The sequence below is a fragment of the Schistocerca piceifrons genome, chromosome 1 (assembly GCF_021461385.2).
Source record: "Schistocerca piceifrons isolate TAMUIC-IGC-003096 chromosome 1, iqSchPice1.1, whole genome shotgun sequence".
Classification (NCBI taxonomy): Eukaryota; Metazoa; Arthropoda; class Insecta; order Orthoptera; family Acrididae; genus Schistocerca; species Schistocerca piceifrons.
This window is the reverse complement of record NC_060138.1, coordinates 1094565636-1094590099: the sequence shown is the minus strand read 5'-3', so window position 1 is coordinate 1094590099 and position 24464 is coordinate 1094565636. Positions and strand designations below refer to the sequence as shown.

At 41.8% G+C, this 24464-nt stretch overlaps 1 protein-coding gene across 6 annotated transcripts in view; it reads left to right on the top strand.

Moving 5' to 3' along the window:
- Window positions 1–24464, top strand: part of LOC124775714 (sorbin and SH3 domain-containing protein 1) — a 1093224-nt gene that overhangs the window by 302274 nt on the left and 766486 nt on the right. For all 6 annotated transcript variants that reach the window (XM_047250558.1, XM_047250581.1, XM_047250574.1 and 3 more), the window contains exon 3: window positions 10777–10886. In XM_047250558.1, the coding sequence (XP_047106514.1) occupies window positions 10777–10886 (110 nt within the window). The remainder of the gene's footprint in view (window positions 1–10776; window positions 10887–24464) is intronic.

The following is a 24464-nucleotide window of genomic DNA, read 5'->3' as shown; positions in this document are numbered from 1 at the left end:
TGGACGTTTGGGGTGTCGCATTTTTCTGCTGGAACTTCCCAAGCTCGTCGGAATGCACAATGGACATGAATGGACACAGGTGATCAAACAGGAAGCTTACGTTCTTGTCACCTGTCGGAGTCGTATCTAGACGTATCAGGGGTCCCATAGCACTCCTACTGTACACACCCCACACGATTACAGAGCCCCCACAAGCTTGAACTTCCCCCAGCTGACACGCAGGGTCCATGAATTCATGAGGTTTACATACCCGTTCACGTCCATCCGCTCAATACTATTTGAAACGAGACTCATCCGACCAGGCAACATGTTTCCAGTCATCAACGTCCAGTGTCTGTGTCGACGGGCCCAGGCGAGGCGTAAAGATTGAAACGTCCCCTTAGAAAAATTAGTGAATTACTGTGCTGGCAAACCCCCTACGTTATTTGATTTTCAAACAGCTGAGCATAACTGAACGTACTCAGACATTTCTCTCTTTACTTATTCTGATCATCACTAAACTCACACACAATATTTTTAGCGCAAAGCAATCTGACTTTCAGTAGTCCCTACAAAAGAATGGCCCTGACTAACAATAATCTATACCTTTCATGAATCACTTACCTCAAAAAAATCTTCATTACTCGAACTTCTTCAATACAGCGAGCCCCAATACTGCCAGCTACATAAATGATTCTAACTACTGAAGTCACTAACTACTGATAGGCGTAGTTAGCAAATGAAAGATTTTCATAAAGAACAAACAATGTATTTACCTTAATAGTGTTCAAAAGTCATAAAATATATATCAGTTCATGATATCCAGTCTTACAAATTTACTGTCTCTGATGGACACACGTCCAGATCATCCGCTCTCAAAACTCCGCCATCTCTCTCCCCACAACCACCACTGCTGGCGGCTCACCTCCAACTGCGCAACACTACGCGCTGTTAACAGCCAACTGCCCAACACTACAATATTCCAACAATGCAAACCAGCCACAGACTTCCACATCACTGTCAGTGATTTTCATATAGATTTGTGTCGTGCAGTCATCAAGGGTCCACGGTTCCGAAAGCCCATATCGGAGGAGAGCTTCTCTAAAGTTTGGAAGGTAGGAGACGAGGTACTGGCAGAAGTAAAGCTGTGAGTACCGGGCGTGAGTCGTGCTTCGGTAGCTCAGATGGTAGAGCACTTGCACGCGAAAGGCAAAGGTCCCGAGTTCGAGTCTCGGTCGGGCACACAGTTTTAATCTGACAGGAAGTTTCATATCAATGATGTTTTGGTGAATGGATCGCACGCTGACCAGCATTGAAATCTGCAGCAGTTAGCGGAAGGATTGCACTTCTGTCACGTTGAACGATTGTCTTTAGTCGTTGTTGGTCCCGTTCTTGCGGGATGTTTTTCCGGCCGCAGCGATGTCAGAGATTTGATGTTTTACCGGATTCTTGATATTCACGGTACAATCGTGAAATGAAATGGTCGTACGGGAAAATCCCCACTTCATCGGATTCTTGATATTCACGGTACACTCGTGAAATGGTCGTACGGGAAAATCCCCACTTCATCGCTACCTCGAAGATGCTGTGTCCAATCGTTCGTGCGCCGACTACAGCACCATGTTCAAACTCAGTTAACTCTTGATAACCTGCCATTTTAGCGGCAGTAACGGATCTAACAACTGCGCCAGACACTTGTTTTATGTATACGTTGCCGACCGCAGTGCCATATTCTGCCTGTTTGCATATCTCTGTATTTGAATACGCATGTCTGTACCAGCTTCTTTGGCGCTTCAATGTACATCATATAACGTATTGTAATGGAGAGGAGACGTGACTATCGCTACGACAGTCCGCCTGCCGTGTTTACGTGCTGTGTGTGTGTGTGTGTGTGTGCCGTCAGCGGCCATGGTAAATGAGCCGTGGAGCGTGGATGGGGCGACGCCCAGCGCGTCCAATCGCCTGCCCTGCACTCTACTATAGGGCGGACGACGCGTCACGTGTGGTTACACGCGGCCTGTATACACGTGGCCTGTATACATTGGCCTGCCACTGTAGTTGCCTCATTCAGCATCGTCGCTGGGGCTAATGTTTCCCTCCGTTTTTCCTTCCCGTTATATAGGTTGCGCCTTCATCTAGCAATGTGGCTTTCTCTTTCTTAACAAATACTACCGATGTCATTTCTACCTTCTCCTTTGTCGTATCGCTTCTGTTTCTCCTGACTAAAACACGGCATCAGTTACTTTCGTCCGTGCCCCAGAGCTTCCGTGGCGTCGTGCTGAGTCGTGTTCGCGGCCGCGGCGAGAATCCACGCACTGTTGGCGGAGTGCGGCAAACCGAGTCTTACTGCTTCACGGATTTTATCGGAAACGTTTACCGTCAGGCCAGAACTGATTCACCGCATTGCGACACTCTCCAACAAGCTGTCAACCACTCTTTGAAGCGAGAGCCGGAGTTATACCTCGCGCAACTGCAAAGTCGCCAATTAAAGGCTTGTAGCAAACTAGGGTGTAGAAAAATATCCACTACTAGTCACAATATAAGGTTACTTAATTGTCACACGACCGGTTTCGGGCTTGCGCCCATCCTCAGGTGTTTATACATTCATGTACATGTTTATACTGTTGGAGAGCACTGTATAAATACAATACATTATTTGCTGGTGACTGCACAGATACAAGTGGGACAATTGCAAGTGGTAAGGCAGCATTTGACGAAAATATATCTGTACTTACATAAAGATGAAGCCTCATTATTACAGTTATGCTGTGGTGGTAGTTTTGCCACTTAGTTACACACTTTTTGTCATTTTCACGTCCATATTTCAGTTTTACCAAGTATAGCTTCGTACTTCACTATTATGATGTGCACTCGTGAAATACACTATGTTTACATACAATCATGTGGGCTGTGGCCAAAGAACTTAGATGTATCAGATGTAAAGATGTTGCTCATACAGAAACTTGTAGGTTATGGTCAAAGAACTTAGCCACAGGAAGTGCAAGGGTGTTGCATATATAGAAATTTAAAAAGCTATTATAGACTGCGACGTTTCTTGATACACAATATGAAATTTTTTTTTAATTCACATTTTTGTTGGAGAACTTAGATCTAGGAAGTAAAATGATGTTATGTATATGAAATTACTCAAAGCTAATACAAATTAAAAAATGACAGCTACAACTGTTTTGAGCCACGCTGTTGTCAGAGAACTTAGATCTAGTGGGTACAATAATGTTACACACATGAAATTTTGAAAGGTATTACACATTATACAATGACAGTTACAGCTTGTGCTAACAAAATGACTATTACAAATTATGATAATGACACTTGGACTGTTGTATGACTACTACATCGAATGTTACTTTGTCATTATATCAGATGATAATTAGTTTCTATTTTTGAATATTTTATGAAATATGTGAAGATAGGATTTGTTTGTAAGCTCCACTTGTTCGTTGAGAACAAGGTCTGGTGAGGTACAGCTGTGGATATAAATTTCTGGCTCTTCAAGCACATTCATTTTTTTTTCCTTTGTTACAGTGTGTGGTATTTGTAGGTTTCCTGTAATGGCTGTGGCTGAGTGACCATGGTCTTTTAGGTGCATTACAAAGGTGGATCTATCAAAATTATTTAGCCCTAAGGCACCCATATGCTCACGGTACCTTATAGTGAAATTCCTTTCAGTTTGGCATATGTAGAACTGTAGGCAATCGTCACATAAAAGTTTGTAAATACCTGATTTGTGGTGGCATGGTGGTAGTGTGTCTTACTGTTGTGGATGATGTGCTGTTGTAGCTTGTTGTTAGTGCTGAAAGAAATTTGAATACCAGTTTTCCGAAAGAGGTTGGCAATTTGGTATGAAATTTTACCTGTAAATGGTATGCGGGTATATGTGTTTTTTCCTTCTTGTGAATCTGATTTAGTAAGTGTGCATTATTTCTTTTTGATTTTGTTGTTAAGTTTATCAATTGCATCTGGGTTGTATCCATTTCTCCGTGCAATTTCTTTTATAATGTTAATTTCTTTTCGTTCATCATGGGGGCTGAGTGGGATTTTATGTATATGATTAAGTGTGGATCTGAAGAATGCCATTTTGTGTTGTGCTGATGACGTGAGAAGTTGTTTTTGACAAGGTCACAAGTGGTAGGTTTTCTGTAAATCTGGAAGGCTTGTTTGTTGCTTAGATTAGATATTGTAAGTTCAAGAAAGTTGATGCCTTTATCTACTTGATGTTCTACAGTGAATTTGATGTTGTTGTGCATGCTGTTGAGGCCTTTAGCAAGTTTCTCAATCTCCTCAGTTGTACCACTGTACAAGATAATAGTATCATCCACATACCTTTTGTAGTGTATTATTTTATTTTCAAGTGAACTATCTGATCTGAAAAATTTATTTTCTATGTGGTTAATGTAAATATATGCAAGTATTCCTGCCAAACTACTGCCCATTGCAAGACCATGTTCCTATTTATAAATTTTGTTATTAAAAGTAAAATAATTGTGTGATAGAACCAGTTCTAGCAGGTCAATGAGTTTACATATCTCAGCCTTGGATAGCTTTTTGTGTTTTAATAGGTTGTTTCTAATTATCTGAATAGTGTCATGTATAGGATTGTTGGTGTAAAGGTTTTCTATGTCCATTGAAGCAAATTTGGCACCCTCTGGTATTGGTAAGTCTTTGATGTGCTCAATAAGTTCATAACTTTTCTTAACTGAAAAATTGTTTTCATGGGTATAAAAGTTACTAAGAATGTCTTTAAGTTTCTTGCTGATAAAATATGCTGGACTGTTTCTTGAGTTGACTGTGGGGCATATAGGGCAACTTTCCTTATGAATCTTTGGTTGCAAACGTAGTTTTGGTACAGATGGATTCATGACAAGGCATTTTAGAACATCAGAGTCAGATGAAAGGAAGTCAGAAGATTTCAGTAGTTTCTTAAGCTGGGCCTGAAATTTAGGTGTGGGGTAGTTATGTATTTCATGTAATTTATTATTCTGAAAAAATTCTAGAGTTTTGTTGATATATTCAGATTCATACATAATAACAGCTGAGTTCCCTTTATTAGATTTGACTACCAGAGCTTTGTTTTCAGACAGTTATCTATTAATATTTCTGAGCAGTTTGAAGTCACAGTTATTTGATTTTTGATTTTGTAAGTTTTTGTGTATGATATTGTTAACTTGCAGTCAAATACTAATCTTTTCATTATTATTTATTTTAGCTGAGTCACATGCCATTTTAGAGCAAACAATTAATTCTTTGATATTGTTATCACTGAGTATAGGTGGCATATTATATTTGAGACCCTTCTCAAGTAATTCAGTTTCATTTTTGTCAAATGAGATGGTGATTGAATTAATCACCCTATCGTAAAACCTTTGTTCTGATGTGGAAGAACATTGAAGTTGTTGCAGTTTGTTAGGATTAAGAGCAAGTAATTTCTGATTATGTCTAGATGACACTAGTAGTTGTTCTTTGCACACTTGGTCATTAATTTTATTTAAAATACGCATAAATTGCATTTGAGTCAAGGAATTGCTTAGTGCCATATGGAGTTTGAGCATTTGTTTGTTAAGGGGATCTTTCCGCTTATATAATGATTGAATTTCAGTTTTTAACCAAACAGTTTCACATTTTGACTTTGCTATTTTGGCTGACTTAGTGTGGCTCCTAACATTAATTTTAATGTTGTTCGGTATTACTTTAGACAAAAGGCACTTTTTGTTGAAATTGATTTATTGAATAGTCTTCATCATCTTGATTTTACATGTTTTGAACTCATTGACAGTTCGTAATACCTGGCCTGGTAACATTAAATGAATTCTATCCATAGTGGATGCTGTCGAACTCCGTGACTGTTCCTTTATAGGGTGCAGAAAAATATCCGCTATCACTCACAATAAAAGGTTGTTTATGTGTCACTCGATCGGTTTCGGGCTTGCGCCCATCCCCAGGTGTTTATACATTCATGTACATGTTTATACTGTTGGAGATCACTGTATAAATACGATACATTATTTGCTGGTGACTAAACAGATACAAGTGGGACAATTGTAAGTGGTAAGGCAGCATTTGACGAAAATATATCTGTACTAACATAAAGATGAAGCCCCATTATGACAGTTATGCTGTGGTGATTGTTTTGCCACTTAGTTACACACTTATTGTCATTTTCACGTCCGTATTTCAGTTCTACCAAGTATAGCTTCATGCTTCCCTATTATGATGTGCACTCATGAAATACACTATGTTTACAAACAAACATGTGGGCTGTGGTCAAAGAACCTAGATCTAAGATCTCTGACAACAGTGTGGCTCAAAACAGTTGTAGCTGTCATTTTTTAAATTTGTATTACCTTTGAGTAATTTCATATATATAACACCATTGTACTTCCTAGACCTAAGTTCTCTGATGAAAATGTGAATAAAAAAATTTCATAATGTGTATCAAGAAACGTCGCAGTCTATAATAGCTTTTTAAATTTCTATATATGCAACACCCTTGCACTTCCTGTGGCTAAGTTCTTTGACCATAACCTACAAGTTTCTGTATGAGCAACATCTTTACATCTGATAAATATAAATTCTTTGACCACAGCCAACATGTTTGTATGTAAACATAGTGTATTTCACGAGTGCACATCATAATAGTGAAGTATGAAGCTATACGTGGAAAAACTGAAATATGGACCTGAAAATGACAAAAAGTGTGTAACTAAGTGGCAAAACTATCACCACAGCTTAACTGTAATAATGTATGTACAGATACATTTTCGTCAAATGCTGCCTTACCACTTACAGTTGTCCCACTTGTATCTGTGTAGTCACCAGCAAATAATGTATTGTATTTATACAGTATTCTCCAACAGTATAAACATGTACATGAATGTATAAACACCTGAGGATGGGCTCAAGCCCGAAACCGGTCGTGTGACAAACAAATAACCTTATATTGTGACTGGTAGTGGATATTTTTCTGCAACCTATAAAGGAACAATCACGGAGTTCGACAGCATGCACTATGGATAAAATTCATTTGTAGCTAACTATTCGCAGGTAGATTTCGAGATCCGACTAGTGGACAGGAATATGTACACCACCAACAGTTCATACTACCGCCTCCAGCTGGTTACAAGCAAGTCCCGTCGATGTTCTGCACAGCAACAAATCCGGAATACTTTATCCAGTACGGGAATGTCGCACAAAAATACCACAATCAAATTCGCACAGAAACAAATGTTATTTATTGGCTTGAATTAAACCTCGCCGTCACATTTAGCCACTTCCAGCTAGCTGATGATACGACACTCTGCTCTGAAGAAGTCTCTTTCTACTGAAGAAGTCGCTTGAGTCGGGAACGCACTTTCGAATGCTTTTTAGGTTTTTCTGTACTGCAAAAGTAGCCTCGTTGATTCCTTGCTAATGTAAGATGCAGGTTTTTTTTTTTTTAGTTATGAGTCTTCTGACTGGTACGATGCGGTACGCCATGAATTCCTCTCCTGTGTTATCCTCTTCATCTCAGAGTAGCATTTACACTCTACGTCCTCAATTACTTGTTGGATGTATTCAAATCTCTGTTTACCTCAGTTTTTACCCCCTCTGCAGGTCCCATTAGTAACGTGGAGGTTATTCCCTCATGTCTTAACAATGTCCTATCATCCTGCTCCTTCTTCTTGTCAGTGTTTTCCATATGTTCCTTTCTTCGCCGATTCTTCGTAAGACATTCCCTTATGTCTTAACAATGTCCTATCATCCTGATCCTTCTTCTTGTCAGTGTTTTCAATATGTTCCTTTCTTCGCCGATTCTTCGTAAGACCTCCTCATTCCTTATCATTCCAGCTAATTTTCAACTTTCTCCTGGGTCACCACATCTCTACCGCATCGATTCTCTTCTGTTGTGGTTTCCCAACTGTCCATGATTCTCTGGCAGACAGTGCTGTGCTCCAAACGTAGATTCTCAGAAATTTCTTCCTCAAACTAATGCCTACGTTTCACACCAGTTTACTTCTCTTGCCCACAGATGTGCCTGTGCTTGTCTACTTTTTATGTCATCCTTGCTTCATCCCTCATGGATAAATTTAATTCCAAGGTAGCAGAATCGTTTAACTTCGTTCAATTCGTAATCTCCATTTCTGATAAGTTTCTCGCTGTTCTCACTTCCGTTACATTATCTTTGCCTTCTTCCGGTGTACTATCAATCCATATTCTCTACTCATTAGACTCTAATTATTCTTCTCATTCACCGAGGATAGCAATTTCATCAGCGAACATTGTTATTGGTATCGTTTCACCCTGAATTTTAATTTCACTATTCTTCTTCTAAGTCCGTCATTCTTTCTTCGATATATAGATTGACAAAGGAGCCGAAATCTCATCCCTGTCTCCAAAACCTCTTTAGTCCGAACGCTTCTTTCTTCGTCTTCCAGTTTTATTGTTCCCTCTTGCTTGTTGCACATATTGTATGAGGGGCAGTCAAATTAAAACCGCCAGCCGCTGTGGCCGAGCGGTTCTAGGCACTTCATTCCGGAACTGCGCGATTGCTATGGTCGCAGGTTCGAATCCTGCCTCGGGCATGGATGTTTTTGATGTCCGTAGGTTAGGTTAGGTTAGGTTTAGGTAGTTCTAAGTTCTAGGGGACTGATGACCTCAGATGTTAAGTCCCATAGTGCTCAGAGCCATTTGAACCATATGAACTTAAAACGGAACACCGCCGCATCGCATCGATGGAATGTTACCCTCAAAAGTAATCACCACATATGCTAATACATTTAACCCAGGGGAGTCGAGGTGATCAGTTTCTGTTTCGCAGAACTCGGTCAGTCGCTGACAGATCCACATCCATATCCACTCTGATACTTCCTCGTCGACTGAAACCAACTTTCACGAATTTCTTCAGGTCACCAAAGATGTGAAAATCACACGGTGAAAGATCGGGGCTGTACAGAGGCCGTTATAGTGTTTCCCAACCAAATCACTGAAGCGTCGATTTCGTCAGATTGGGAGTGTGTGAGCGGGCGTTGCAGTGCGACAGGATAATTTCGTACGACAGCATCCGACAGTCCAAGGGCAAATGGAAAAGTCAACAGTGGATGCGTCCCACATCTTCTCCGCCCAAGGAATCCAAATCTGTTCCGCTAAGGTCACGACGACCTTCATCTTCACTTCCATAGGCCCTCTGTCCATCGTGTTTCTTGAGCTTGAAATCACAATCAATGCACAGTGCATGAAGACACTTTAAAGAAGCCGCATCGCGCTATAAAGTCGAATCGCCCAGGTGGCCGTGCGGTTCTAGGCGCTGCAGTCTGGAACCGCGAGACCACTACGGTCGCAGGTTCGAATCCTGCCTCGGGCATGGATGTGTGTGATGTCCTTAGGTTAGTTAGGTTTAACTAGTTCTAAGTTCTAGGGGACTGATGACCTCAGAAGTTGAGTCGCATAGTGCTCAGAGCCATTTGAACCATTTTTTTCGAATCGCCCAGGAATGTTGTCGGACGGACTCATCCTGCCGCACGGTATCTCCCATTTCCACATGGCCAGTCGGACTAGGGCAACGCTTCAGCGTTTTGTTTGGGGAACACTGTAAAATCCTCCGCACAGCCCGGATTTTTCACCGTGTGGTTGACACATATCTGGCAACCAGAAGAAATATATGCATGGGCGCAGGTTTTCGTCAGTTGAGGAAGTGCTACAGTGGATACAGCTGTGGTTCCGTCAGCGGCCGACCACGTTCTGCGAAACAGGAGTTGATGGTCTCCTTGTCTTAATGTATGTGATTATTACTTTTGAAAAGGAACCATTCCATGGTCCAGTTGTACCAGGTGCTCGGTTTTCATTTGACTGCCCCTTATCTATTACCCGTCTTTCCCTATGGCTTACTCCAGTTTTTCTCAGAATTTCGAATATCTTGCACCACTTTACATTTTCGACTATTTTTCGTAGGACGAGCATGTCTTGATTTTTCCTTAGTCCTTTTTCCATTGTCAAATGGTAACCACTTTACATCATTTTAAAACACAAACTTCGCCCTGTACGGCCCACGTCTTGTCACCTCAACCCCACGGGAACCGACTTCACGAGCTTCCAGCCGCTCCACGAAATTGTTTAGGCCCTCCAAACAATCCAAAACAGAAGGAGAATCTGGGGATTTTCATTCGCCATTCCGTTCTTCATACTCTTGGCGCTTCTGGAAGGTTCTGCTTCCCGCGAGATCTTTCATAAACTTCTCTGCAATGGGTGTTGAAAAAACCAGCCTTACTGGAAAATTACTCGCCCTTGAGATGGCCTAGTCGAACGCGAACTCCACCCATTTACGAGGATTAGCGGAAGTCGAGAAGAAAACTTCTTCCTGCAGCCGGAAACTGGTCGAAGCCGTCACAGTAGCGAAAAGGACCAGCCCACAGAGGTGGCCAAAAATACAATTTTGTTACAGGTTTTAAAAAATACTAAATTTTTTATTATTTTTGTTGTTCTTTTTACCTGCTATTATTATTATTATCTTTAATTTTCACTATGGAGATTATATTGCTTCGTTTAGTTAACTTTTCCAGGGTTCTTCTATCTTTCTCAGGGGTAGACTTAGTCAATACTTTAAGCTGCCAAGAAAGTAGAAGTCGAAAGAGTTTAGACGTGTGTTCTGTATAATAATGTGCCCCTTCCCTCAATCAGAGTTAATCTGTTATAGCCATTGTGGCGTAAGCTCTTGCACAATACCAGACAGTTGTGTTTCCTTAAGTGGTGTGGTATTTGATGTGATATAATGTTGAGTGAGTGACAACCTTGTTTGGTTTGCAGGGAATGCAGCGGTTCGCCCAAGCGACGCAACATAAGGAACGCTCAGCAGCAACAACATCAACAGACGCAGCCAACGAGGGAAAACCATGCAACGAACGACTCAGTTAAACGTAAGTCATTCTCAGTCTCATGTGTATGATACAAGCTGTTCAATCTGTCTTCCATACATTCTACCAAACAATAATGTGCCCGTGGTAAGTGCGCAAAGCACGAATCCAGAAGCTGTATATCTAGGGTAAACCAGAACTCCACTGACAAACTTTCAGAGGTCGGTCATGGATACATTCTCAGTATCTGATATAAGACACACGCTGTCTCCGGCGGCTCCTTACAGAGTAGTACTGTAATTATGATGTATTTGCTTTGTTACCGCAATCATCTTTGCTTCTGCGAAAACAACTTCACAGCAGTGAAGAAGCCTGTAACATGCAATAACCAAAACGTAAAACACACAACACAGAGAAATGCAATAAACCTCACTATTGCACAGTGGCTGCCGTCGCTGCGGAACAAACCCGAAACAAAACCGACTGGCACTGAACACACTAATGTTAAAAAAAACAGAACACCATGAACGACTAGTGATAGGACGTTAATATTCACAGGACACGTACATTAGTATGTTCCGCAGAAATTATTAGCATTTGATCCATGTTGGGCAGAGGGTTCGAGGTCAACATCGATATCGCGGCGCAACAGTACCCACCGGTAAAATGTGCCTGCGTCTCCCGTTGTCGCAATGAACCGAAGGTAATGGATCACGCTGACTTAAGCAGACGTGAAGAATGTCGTGCAAACCGTGCCGTCAAATCAGCGAGTTTGAAAGAGGGCGCATTATTGGCGTAAGAGAATGTGATGCATCCAGCCAGGGAATTGCTGCTCGTGTGCGACAAAGTGTTTGGGCAGTGCAACGGGTATGTGCAGAATGGTTCACGGAATGCCGTAGTACACGACGAGATGGATCAGGTCGCACCACCCAGACCATCCCCGAGAAGATGGACACCTCATCCTTCTAATAGTATTGCTGAACAGATCTGCGTCCTCCTTGGCTCTGACCCAACAGTGGAACAGTGGAACACTTCTTACATTATTAGGAGTTTATTACGGCATGGATTTAGGGCGTGTCGTCCACTTGGATACGTTTGACGAGTGTGCAGAAACATGCTAGACGTCAATGCCATCAGATACTGTTTTCGGACGACTACGGGTTCTGTTTATTTGCAAACGACGGCCGCGTTTTGGTTCGCTGCAGACAGGGGGAGTGGCATCACAGTGACTGCATTCACACAAGATAGCGCCAACAGAAAGCCTTATGGCGTGGGGTGCTATTGGGTACAACCACAAATCACAGTATGCGCGTGTCCAGGGCACTACGACCAGTGTGACATACGTGAATGACATCTTGCGATCCGTAGCCATTCCCTTTCAGAACAACACACCAGACGCCATTTTTCAGCAAGACAATACACAACCACATGTTGCTACACGAACACGTGTCTTCGTGGTGTATTAGGACATCAGCCTTTTTCTCTGTCTCGCCTGATCACCAGACTTGTCGCCAACCGAAAATGTGTTGAATATGGTGAAACGATGGGCACAGCACTGTGACTCTGTGCCAACCTGCACAGGTGAAATTTGGAATCAGGTGAATGCAGCGTGGGTGGCTGTACCATAGGACGCTATTCGCTTATACACGTCGAAGCCATCTTGCACGGAACAAGTTATCAGGGACCTTGGCGGACCCTGTGTCTACTAGGCAACAGAACACATGTTCAAAAAAAATGGTTCAAATGGCTCTGAGCACTATGGGACTCAACTGCTGAGGTTATTAGTCCCCTAGAACTTAGAACTAGTTAAACCTAACTAACCTAAGGACATCACAAATAACCATGCCCGAGGCAGGATTCGAACCTGCGACCGTAGCGGTCTTGCGGTTCCAGACTACAGCGCCTTTAACCGCACGGCCACTTCGGCCGGCCACATGTTCAACCGAGGTGATAAAATAGTAATCATTTCTGCAGAGCATTCTAATGTACGTGTCCTGTGAATATGAACGTCCTGTCTCTAGTCGCTCAAGTCGTTCTGGTTTTTTTTTTTTTCCTTAAATGAGTGTATAATGTTAGCGGCGAAGAGTAAAGCAGTCATTACTGATGACAACAGCAAGCACTGTGAGTAACGGAACAAGTTTGTTTCCAAACAAGGCTCACTGCACATACCGTTGATACACTCCTGGAAATTGAAATAAGAACACCGTGAATTCATCGTCCCAGGAAGGGGAAACTTTATTGACACATTCCTGGGGTCAGATACATCACATGATCACACTGACAGAACCACAGGCACATAGACACAGGCAACAGAGCATGCACAATGTCGGCTCTAGTACAGTGTATATCCACCTTTCGCAGCAATGCAGGCTGCTATTCTCCCATGGAGACGATCGTAGAGATGCTGGATGTAGTCCTGTGGAACGGCTTGCCATGCCATTTCCACCTGGCGCCTCAGTTGGACCAGCGTTCGTGCTGGACGTGCAGACCGCGTGAGACGACGCTTCATCCAGTCCCAAACATGCTCAATGGGGGACAGATCCGGAGATCTTGCTGGCCAGGGTAGTTGACTTACACCTTCTAGAGCACGTTGGGTGGCAGGGGATACATGCGGACGTGCATTGTTCTGTTGGAACAGCAAGTTCCCTTGCCGGTCTAGGAATGGTAGAACGATGGGTTCGATGACGGTTTGGATGTACCGTGCACTATTCAGTGTCCCCTCGACGATCACCAGTGGTGTACGGCCAGTGTAGGAGATCGCTCCCCACACCATGATGCCGGGTGTTGGCCCTGTGTGCCTCGGTCGTATGCAGTCCTGATTGTGGGGCTCACCTGCACGGCGCCAAACACGCATACGACCATCATTGGCACCAAGGCAGAAGCGACTCTCATCGCTGAAGACGACACGTCTCCATTCGTCCCTCCATTCACGCCTGTCGCGACATCACTGGAGGCGGGCTGCACGATGTTGGGGCGTGAGTGGAAGACGGCCTAACGGTGTGCGGGACCGTAGCCCAGCTTCATGGAGACGGTTGTGAATGGTCCTCGCCGATACCCCAGGAGCAACAGTGTCCCTAATTTGCTGGGAAGTGGCGGTGCGGTCCCCTACGGCACTGCGTAGGATCCTACGGTCTTGGCGTGCATCCGTGCGTCGCTGCGGTCCGGTCCCAGGTCGACGGGCACGTGCACCTTCCGCCGACCACTGGCGACAACATCGATGTACTGTGGAGACCTCACGCCCCGCGTGTTGAGCAATTCGGCGGTACGTCCACCCGGCCTCCCGCATGCCCACTATACGCCCTCGCTCAAAGTCCGTCAACTGCACATACGGTTCACGTCCACGCTGTCGTGGCATGCTACCAGTGTTAAAGACTGCGATGGAGCTCTGTATGCCACGGCAAACTGGCTGACACTGACGGCGGCGGTGCACAAATGCTGCGCAGCTAGCGCCATTCGACGGCCAACACCGCGGTTCCTGGTGTGTCCGCTGTGCCGTGCGTGTGATCATTGCTTGTACAGCCCTCTCGCAGTGTCCGGAGCAAGTATGGTGGGTCTGACACACCTGTGTCAATGTGTTCTTTTTTCCATTTCCAGGAGTGTATTTATGCTGTTGTGCACTGTTTTCAGTGCAGTAAAGATTTAAATCGAGCTGGGGACAAAAAACTAAACGAACTGCAGTGACTTTGGGCCGCCGGAGACCGCTGGTTCCTTACACCAAAATACTCAGAAGGTATTGAAGAAGTACCTCTGAAAGTATAGCAGTGGAGTTCAGGTTCACCCTGTACATTCTCACAGTCTTTCGCATTGGCATTGTAGACTTCCCATTATATTTTGTTTCTCTATGAAATTTAGCCCGGTTTTATCTCCGACTCTATAAAAGTCTACGTATTACCGAAACTATGCACCCACAAACTTTTATCCAACTTAAACTCATTTGCTAATCTTTGACTAAACAGAACCTAATTTGAGGTGTAACTGGTCTGAACACAAGTGGTCTTTATATTAAATGCGCAAATGAAAAAAAAAAAACATTTATCTGGCCTAATCAAAATTTTCACGTACCTTGTATCTTGACAACATTGTTGCAGATATCTTGGAAGCACGAGAGCAAACAGCAAGTAGGCAACGGCCAAGCTAGATTTCTATTTCTAAATAAAATTTCCAGTTGCATATCATACGTGGTAGTGTTTTATGATAAATCGGTGGGGTGGGAAGAGTAGTTATTTCTATGACGCATGTTAACTGAACATTCCGTCGGTTCTTGATAGAACAACATTATAATAATAATTTGTTCATAAAGCGGGGCCACAGCCATACCGCCATTAAACTGTTGTTTATTTACAGTGCTACAATTACACTTACACAATCATTATTTCGTCTTCAAAGTGTCAAAGTGCCATTATCAAGTGTTTTAAGTGTTATAAATTGTCTATGATGGCATTCTGTCGTATTAAAATACACTATTAGTCACATTATAATAAACGAAAAGCGCCAGATTGCTATTGTTCTACAGTACTAGTTTAATTGTGTTAAGCGGTTTTCGGGTTACAAGGCCATTTTCAGACGTTTACTGAGTATTCTCACCAAAGAAGTTACAATATTTGTAAACAACATTGGAAAAGAAGTTACACGTATATATTGAAGCAGAAGCATATATAAAGTAACATCTTTGACAGTGTGGTGGTAATGCATTGAAAAAGTAAAAATGGAGTAGACAGGAAACACTTTAACACAAAATAGGAACAGCATGCCTACATAACAGTTTCTATTATCAAATAAAAATAATAAAATAAAATAAAATTAGTGATTGATAAGGCTACTTCAGGATGTATAAAACATGGAGTTGATACACAAACCAATTAAAAGAAGGAACAGTTATCGATGTCACCACAGAATATATAAGGAACTTAAGCAATGTCAAAAAGAGAAACAGAAATATATAAGTAAGTGCAGGAAAATAGAGTTTGAGGGAACATACAGTAAATGCAATCTTTGAGAGTGTGATGGTACTGCACTATTAAAAGATAGAAGGCTGAACAATACATAAATACAAAAGGAGCAAACAGGAAAACATTAACATTATATTCAAAATAGTGGCTATGTAACAGTTGCATTAAATAAATGAACAAAGTAAAATATAAACAATATTTGATGAGAGAACTAAAGAAGTTATTAAACATGGACAGTAATACAAGTACCAGTTAAAATAAAACCTTAATAATTGAAACTACAGTCTATATGGAATACATAGACAACTTCAGTAAAATGAAAGAACTTAATGAATACAGGAAAACGGGAATATGCAGGAACAGACAGCGTTGGAAGTAATGAACAACAGAGATGATTGTATGAAGTTTAGGAGAGGGGAAGTGTTGAGGTGTTTCTGGTCAATCAGGATTGGATCTGGACTGTGGGCTAGATGTTTATTAACGTAGATGTTTATTAATGTAGATGTAGAATTTCCAGGGCTTACTGTATGTCTCTGCTTCAGTCTAGACGTGTAAATTCTCTTTCAATGTTGTTCACAAACATTGTAACTTCATTGGTGACAATACTCAGTAAATGTCTGAAGTTGGCCTTGTACGCCGAAAACTGGGTACCACATTAAAAGTAATACTGTAAAACAAAAGCAAACTGGTGCTTTTCATTTATTATTTCTATGAATGATATTCCAAGAGAACTATTTTAGATGAAGTATATATTCAAAAAGACAGAGTAAAACTTCACGTGATCTTCACACATAACATAGGCCTGAACAGTATTAAGCTTACTAATCTGATCATTGATTTAAAGAGGGTACAATGTTGACAGAGAATTTCTATAGAGATCAAACAGCTTAATAAATTAAAATGTTAATTCATGACTCAGGGAAGTGGGGTGGTCTTTCTCTCAACTCTGCGCGTGAACAAAGTTAAAGTAAAAGCAAATTAGGTGCCCAGAGCTGCAGTCTTACCTCAAACTTCTTCTCTTCAAAAAATAATAATAATAATATTTACAATTGTTATTCATTTCACCTTTCAATGTGTACATCATATTCATCCTTGCTGTCCTTTACAATAAATCTTTCATCTAATAGAAACCATCACAAGTTAACACATCCACAGTGCAACTAAGACTATGTCAGACGACGCTGAGACAGACTGTGCCACGACAGTACCAAGGATTTTTTATACTAACGTAACTTGCTGTTACGGCAGAGTTACGGCAAAAGTTAGGCAGCGGCGTTCGTCGTCGCTGAACATCATTATAGAAATTGTTCTATTCCTTTTTGCTTCGTAGTAGCCCCTGACGCGTATGCTGCCCTTAGAAGTTGAGAGTTAGTATTTAGAATGGTGAACAGGTATTGTTTCCTGGCTGTACTGGTAATCATGGAGAGAACAATGAAGTCCATATTCTTAAATTCCGAACAGATGAAATGTACGTAGTGGTCATCTGCGATCAGGACGGATGATTTCGACCCTAGCGACAATCATGCTGCGGTAAGTGGTTTCCTAACACATTTATCGAGCAGGGGAAAAATGCTCCTGCCGGAGCTCAAATAATGCAAATACGTTTCTCTTCAAAAGACTCTGACAGATAAGTGGGGAACCAGCTGCCTCAAACCTCACCTCGCCTTACTGGACAAAAAATTTGCCATGCGACTTGCGTTCTTTTAACAAAGAACATTCTAAACTATTTCACACGCTGTCTCTTTATAGTTGAGTCTTCGTACTCAGCACTGTCGACATATGTCTATGTATGTGTATCTCCCACCCCTTTTTCTCCTATTCTTTTACACCATATCCCACTCCCACTGTCTCCTCTCTCACATACACCGTATCCTTCTGTCTTTCTTTCCCTCTGCCACTGTATCTGATGTGTCGACAGAAGTACCGACACAGTGTGATTTGAGGGGACCGCAATGCACGCTATAAACACACGAAGGATGGCGTGAGGGCTGAAACAGGATACGTGATGAATGCTATAAAGAAAAGTACGTAGCTTTTGGAATACTTAACTTTAATCCATCCTTGTTGTATACATCGTTCTTGATGAGACATGCTTTATACGATAAGTATCAATTGCTATGTAAGGCTAATGGTGCCTTGCTAGGTCGTAGCCATGGACTTAGCTGAAGGCTATTCTAACTATCTGCTCGGCAAAGGAGCGAGGCTTCGTCAGTGTAGTCGCTAGCAAAGTCGTCCGTGCAACTGGGGCGATTGCTAGTCCGTCTCTCGAGACCTGCCTTGTGGTGGCGCTCGGTCTGCGATCACTGACAGTGGCGACACGCGGGTCCGACATGTACTAATGGACCGCGGCCGATTTAAAACTACCACCTAGCAAGTGTGGTGTCTGGCGGTGACACCACAGTATCCACCATACCTTGGCAGCTCAAAAATTCTGGGGGTGCAAATTATTTTTCCGCTATACCTACGTGCTTAAAATTTCGGTCCAAAATGTGCTCTCCCGTACATGTACGTGATAAAGATCGCCAATCTGGGCGGATACAGACCTCCCAAGGCTGTGCATGGTCTCCACTCATCTATATATTTCACTTGGATTGGCTCCTCTCTCTTTTGCTCCCACTCCTCCTATTTCCATCCATCTCTCTGTTTTACTGCCACACTGTCTTTCACTGACCATTAATGTCTATTCTTTCTTTGGCTCCCACTGCTATTGTCTCCGTGCATCTCTCTTTCTCTTTCACTGCCACTTTCTGTCCGCCACCACTACTGCCTCCTCTCTCTTCCTCTCCCACTGGCACAGTCTCTTCCACCGTCATTGTCTCTCTGATACTCTCGTTCAGCAAAAAAATAAAAAAATAAAAAGGCGCCGATATGTTCGCCTTTTATTTGCTCCGACAGGAGCGTTTTTTCACTGGTTTCCTTCTTTTCCTTGCTGGAGCAAGGTGTGCTGCTTGTATGAAACGAATTCTATAGGTCAGTAAATGTTTGACAGTTTATTTATATACTTCCACGTATTTATGTACCTTGACACATATAAACAACAAATATTCATGGATAATATGAGGATAAGACAAAATTGTTTTCTTTACATTTTTTCTGAATACTTTGTTCATAGATCGCAATTCACTGAAAACACCCGGCTTATGATTTGTATATTAAAGGCGTAAAAATGTTATTACAAATATTTTACTGAATTTTCAGTCTTTTCAGATTTCCATAATTTTTGGCAGTCATTTTAAGTTCTTTCAAACTTTTAAGATCCTTTTTAGCCCATTTTTTGTTACTGAAGTACCACATTGGGCCATTTGTATAGGCGTGTAGTGCCCATTATACAGGGACAGCGATTCATAAATTCTTACTGAGGAATAAATTTTGACTGAAACCACAGCCTCGTGATATCAGAACCGTTCCAGTGATGGTTCAAATGGCTCTGAGCACTGTGGGACTCAACTGCTGAGGTCATTAGTCCCCTAGACCTTAGAACTAGTTAAACCTAACTAACCTAAGGACATCACAGACATCCATGCCCGAGGCAGGATTCGAACCTGCGACCGTAGCGGTCTTGCGGTTCCAGACTGCAGCGCCTCCAGACCGCACGGCCGTTCCAGTGACTACAGAACACTTCTCATGTGTTCACTACGTCAGTTAAAACTACATTTACACATCAGACTGGATATTACGTGCGTATTTTACGTGTGCAAGTACGGATCGCGATAAGCGACAAAGATATCGGAAAAAATTTTGAAGCTCCCCGAAAACATCATTGTGAGAACATATCTTGAATAAAAGTTAAACGAGGGTTGGAACTTTAATAGTTGCAACTATTTATTTACAGCTCGTACATAATTAATACGTGTTTAAAAAGTCGTAGTTTGTATTCCAAAAATGAACAGCATAGAGACAGAAGTGATGACACTTTCTGCAGGACCTGACCATCATTTTGTAGGACAATGTTCAAGAACGTACAGTGAAAACTGTTGCTGATTTGTTTGATTGACGTCGCTACTAAGTACTATACCACCTACTGTGCTTCCCTGACGTAAGCCCTCGTGAGTTCAACTGGATTTCTAAACTGAAGGAAACACTTCACGGCATTCGCTTCACTACTGCTACAAATTCGTCGGGAAATAGACCGCACCGCTCGAACTGCCAACACAACTGGCACTGCTAAGAGTATCCTACGACTTCCACATCACTGGCTATACACAGTGCTGGTGACCACTTTGAAAGTCAGTAAAACTTTGAAAAAACGTATCTATTTTGTACGAGTTGTAAATAAATAGTTGCCACTGTCAAAGTTCCTATCCTGGTAGAAGCGGTCATCCTCACAATTCGCACTTTACGTACCGAAAAAAACGGTTTTTCGGGGTTTTGTCAGGAACCACCCATGAACAAATTGTCCTTTCATAAGCTGACTTAGGTCCACCCCAGACCAGATCTAATACAAAAGAACCAACCGGTGTGCTCAATTTACCAGGGCTGGAGGATGTGTGTACTATCAAAATTTTTACCGTGTACTGTAGGATAGCTACACTATTCCCCTTTTCTGATAGGTACGCAAATGGTCGCTAGGACAAGGGCTATCCAGAATGCTTGGTCCATTAACTCTGTGATCAATAGCACCAAAGATACGACCGCCTGAAAAAACACATTTTGGCGCGCAGCTTTTTGAAACATATTGGTACATGCACTGTCGTCCACGGACAGATGTCAAATAGATTGCACGCAGCAGGTTAAGTTCGGTACAAGTTTCAGCAGTACGGTATATTTTTCTTCACTTCCTAAGATGATACATCGTATAAAACACAAGCAATAGACTGAAACTGGCGCTACAATAACTACTTCTTCAAGGAAGCCACAACTCAGAAAAACTGATGTGTCGCATCGTTTATCATTTACAGTACTTACTTAGCTGCAGAAAATGACCCCTTCAGGATCGTGGCGCGCAGATTCCGACGCCGTTTCCCAACACAATACAACACAACGCAATCGTGGCTGCAATATGCCTGTTCTATTTCAGTTTCCAATTTTCACAAGTGTAAAAATAGGTCTTGTGCGTGCTCAAAGTTTCCCCAAAATGTCACACCGTAATACAGTGAAAGGAAGCAGAGTATGCAAGCCTTCGTGTGTTAGTGTCAGAGAAAGCAGAGATCATTAGTACAGTGAAGATGGTAGAATTCAGTTTCTGCACAAGGCGTTGAACGTGATACTGCCAAGAAAGCCTATTTGATTACATCCCGGCAATAAAATTTGGCCTTTACAAAAACTTCGCGTCAGAAAATCTACCCATTGCGCTCTGTCGTAGTTAAGCGTTAATGTGGTCTCGTAAAGCTACTTGCTGATGTTACTGTTACCCTATTAGCTACATCATTCATATTACATTCCACATCTTTCACAATAACACCCGTGTCACCTGTCATATTTAGTACCTGACACTGATATACAGGTTGTAAACGCTAACTGTCTACAATGTAGCCGGCCGGTGTGGTCGTGCGGTTCTAGGCGCTACAGTCTGGAACCGCGTGACCGCTACGGTCGCAGGTTCGAATCCTGCCTCGGGCATGGATGTGTGTGATGTCCTTAGGTTAGTTAGGTTTAAGTAGTTCTAAGTTTTAGGGGATTGATAACCACAGATGTTGAGTCCCATAGTGCTCAGAGCCATTTGAACCATCTACAATGTGCCATAGTGGTGGAAGCAAGTCCAGACGAACAATTTTACATAGGACACCTGCGGTCTATGAAGCTGGGAAACAACTTCAAATTGAAGGAACTTCTGATGTACAAGATCCCTTTCAGTTTTTATGAATTTATATTATACTTTCTGACATGTTCCACACCCACGAGAATCATCTTATTTTTTGCATCTATGGAACAAAAACTGAATCTAATCTAATGTAATCTAAAGTAAGTAGTATTCCTGATGAGCGATTTCAATTGATAAGACCGTCACTTTCTGATCTTAAAAAAACTTGTTATACGTCCTGTTCCATTATGACTGTATCACGTATGGCGTGTAGACATCATAGTGGGTAGTATGTAGCGCATTCACACAGGTTTTATTAAAAATAAAAACAGATTTATCACAAATAAAAACAATACAATTAAAAAAACAAATTGTATAACAAGGGATACTCACACAAGGTGCTTATTTAACTATGTTGTTCTTGTTTGTGAGAAATCTGATTTTATTTTTAACAAAACGTCTATGGAGTGCACTACCTACTGTCCACTATGATATCTACATGGCATGTGTGGTACAGTCGTAATGGAACAGGACGTATGACAACGAGTTTTTTGAAGATCAGATGATGATAGTCTTAACGTTTGAAACAGGTCATCATCACTAAATAGTATTGAATGTGATCGTTGTCAATTTAAAGTTTCTTCAAAGGAAATATAGATCCTCCTTCTAATCTCTACTTTGAGAAATTTCTGTCAGCTTCAAATTGACCTATAAAATCCAATAAAGCTACAACGTATGTTTGCCGCTTGTAAATTTAAATATTCTCATGCTGTCTCATGCCACTGGCTTGGTTTGGTAGTCCCTTAAAATTGTTAATTTAAACATTGTCATGAGAGTAACGAGAGAAAAAGGCATTTGTAGACGTTATGCTAAAACTAATTACATTTACAATTCGATCTAAATTCGATCCTTACGAGCGTAGTAGTTCCATAGGTAGAAGACCAGACAAACAAAACGATTTAATTGTTAATTTTATGGTGCGAAAATTCACAACATTTTGAGGCAAGACTCACGTTTGTGTATTTGGTGGAAAACATTGAGGTAGCATTTACAGAATCGTCAATTTTACATTTTTTTAAGTGCGAGAACAGAGGCTTTTTAATATTCGAGAACGATTTTAACAAGAAAAAGAAATTCAATCACGCGGCCAATATGCGATTAGCGGACTTTCGGGGGCAATTTCAGGTTGTTACGGCTTGGTACACTACAAGTTTCTTACATCAATTTTTTCGTCTCGATTTCACCTACACCACTGTGAGACAACGTTCCTGTTTACTCCCTGTATATCAAGGAATGCAGTGGACCTAGAATAAAACCCTGCAACAACTCAATCAGACGACAGTCACATTCAAACTATTCTGCCCTTTTGTCGACAGTGGAGGACAACCTTCTGCTTTCTACTTTCCACCGTTGTTGAGCTCCTTCCCTACTCCAAGTGTTCCAAGTTATGCAAAAACATTGCATGGTCTACAAAGTGGAATTCTTTTCTCATATCGTAGAAAATACAAAACTGGTAGCAAAGAAAGTGGCCGGTAATTGTTTATATTACCTCTCTCACCCTTTTTATAGGGTAGTATCACTGGCAAGTATCTCAATCTTTCAAGAAATTGGCCACATCTGAAATACACATTGCACAGGCGACTGAGAACAGAACTATTGTAGCATTCAGTAGACACTGAAGATCGTGACATTGCTGTATTGTAGTTTGTTCATCTACTCGTAATTCATCCATGGAATCAGTCGAACTGGGAAAATGCCATACTCTGTACTTTAACAGAGAAAATAAGTTTGCAATTTCAAGGTAGAAAGTACGTCCTCTTCCGGAGTTGGTAGGTTCTCAAACTCTTTGCGGTGCAACAGCGTAACATAGTGGTAGATTTATGAATTGTGCAGTCAGCCTGGCATGATTGCACAATAATGTGACAAACCGGGTATACAAAGACCGCCCTTGTTCATTTCTAAGCAGTTAAACGGTTGGCTTAACGGCCAATTTTTTTAGCTCTGTTTTGGGAGATTTTGCACATTCATATTGTTGAATGTTGGTTTTGGGCTACACTTAAGTCAAACTGTCCATGAAACATAGCCTTCAAAACACGATTTATTCTGCTTTAGTTATGACAGTAACCATTATAAAACTTGAAGGTATCAATAGTGCAATAAATTCGTTAATGTCTACATCTACATCACAATTCTGCAACTCACACTTAAGTGCATGGCAGAGGGCTCTTCGCACCACTTTCAGGCTCTTTCTCTACCGCCCGTTTCATTCGATGTTGAGGTGCTGTTTCAACACAGTTGGTGAGCCTCTGCAATGATGCTCGAGTTTAGACCAAGACCAAGTGAATGGCAGTTTGGATTGAGGCGTGCTAAAGCAATCAGTGCAGTTGTGCAAAGCCACTGTGCCAGGGTGTCAACATGGTTTGCACATCTGTCTACTGAGCAGGGGCCGCTGGTTCAAATCCTGGCCTTGGCACAAATTTTCATTCATCGCTGCAGTCTGCATATATTCGTCATAGATGTTTGAGATTTGATAAGGTCTCTGGAACGGTACAGTTTTATTTGATTATTTCCCTGCCGTCCCACTCTCTAACAGCTGGTGAGGAAAACGAAAACTTAAAATCTTTCTGTATGCACCGTTATTTCTCTTATTTTATTATGATGTTTATTTCTCCCTATGTGGTTTGGGCACCTTAAAATATTTTCACATTCAAAGGAGAAAGTTGGTGATTGAATTTCGCGAAAAGCTCTCGCCACAACGCAAATGGCCTTTGTTTTGACTATTGCCACCCCGACTCGCTCATCATATCCGAGCGATAATACTAAACGAGCTGATCTTCTTTGTACTTTTTCGATGTCCTCCGTCAATACTGTCTGGAAAGGATCTCATACCGCACAACAATACTCCAGCAGAGGTCGGACAAGCGCAGTGTGAGGAGTGTCTATAGTCTTCTT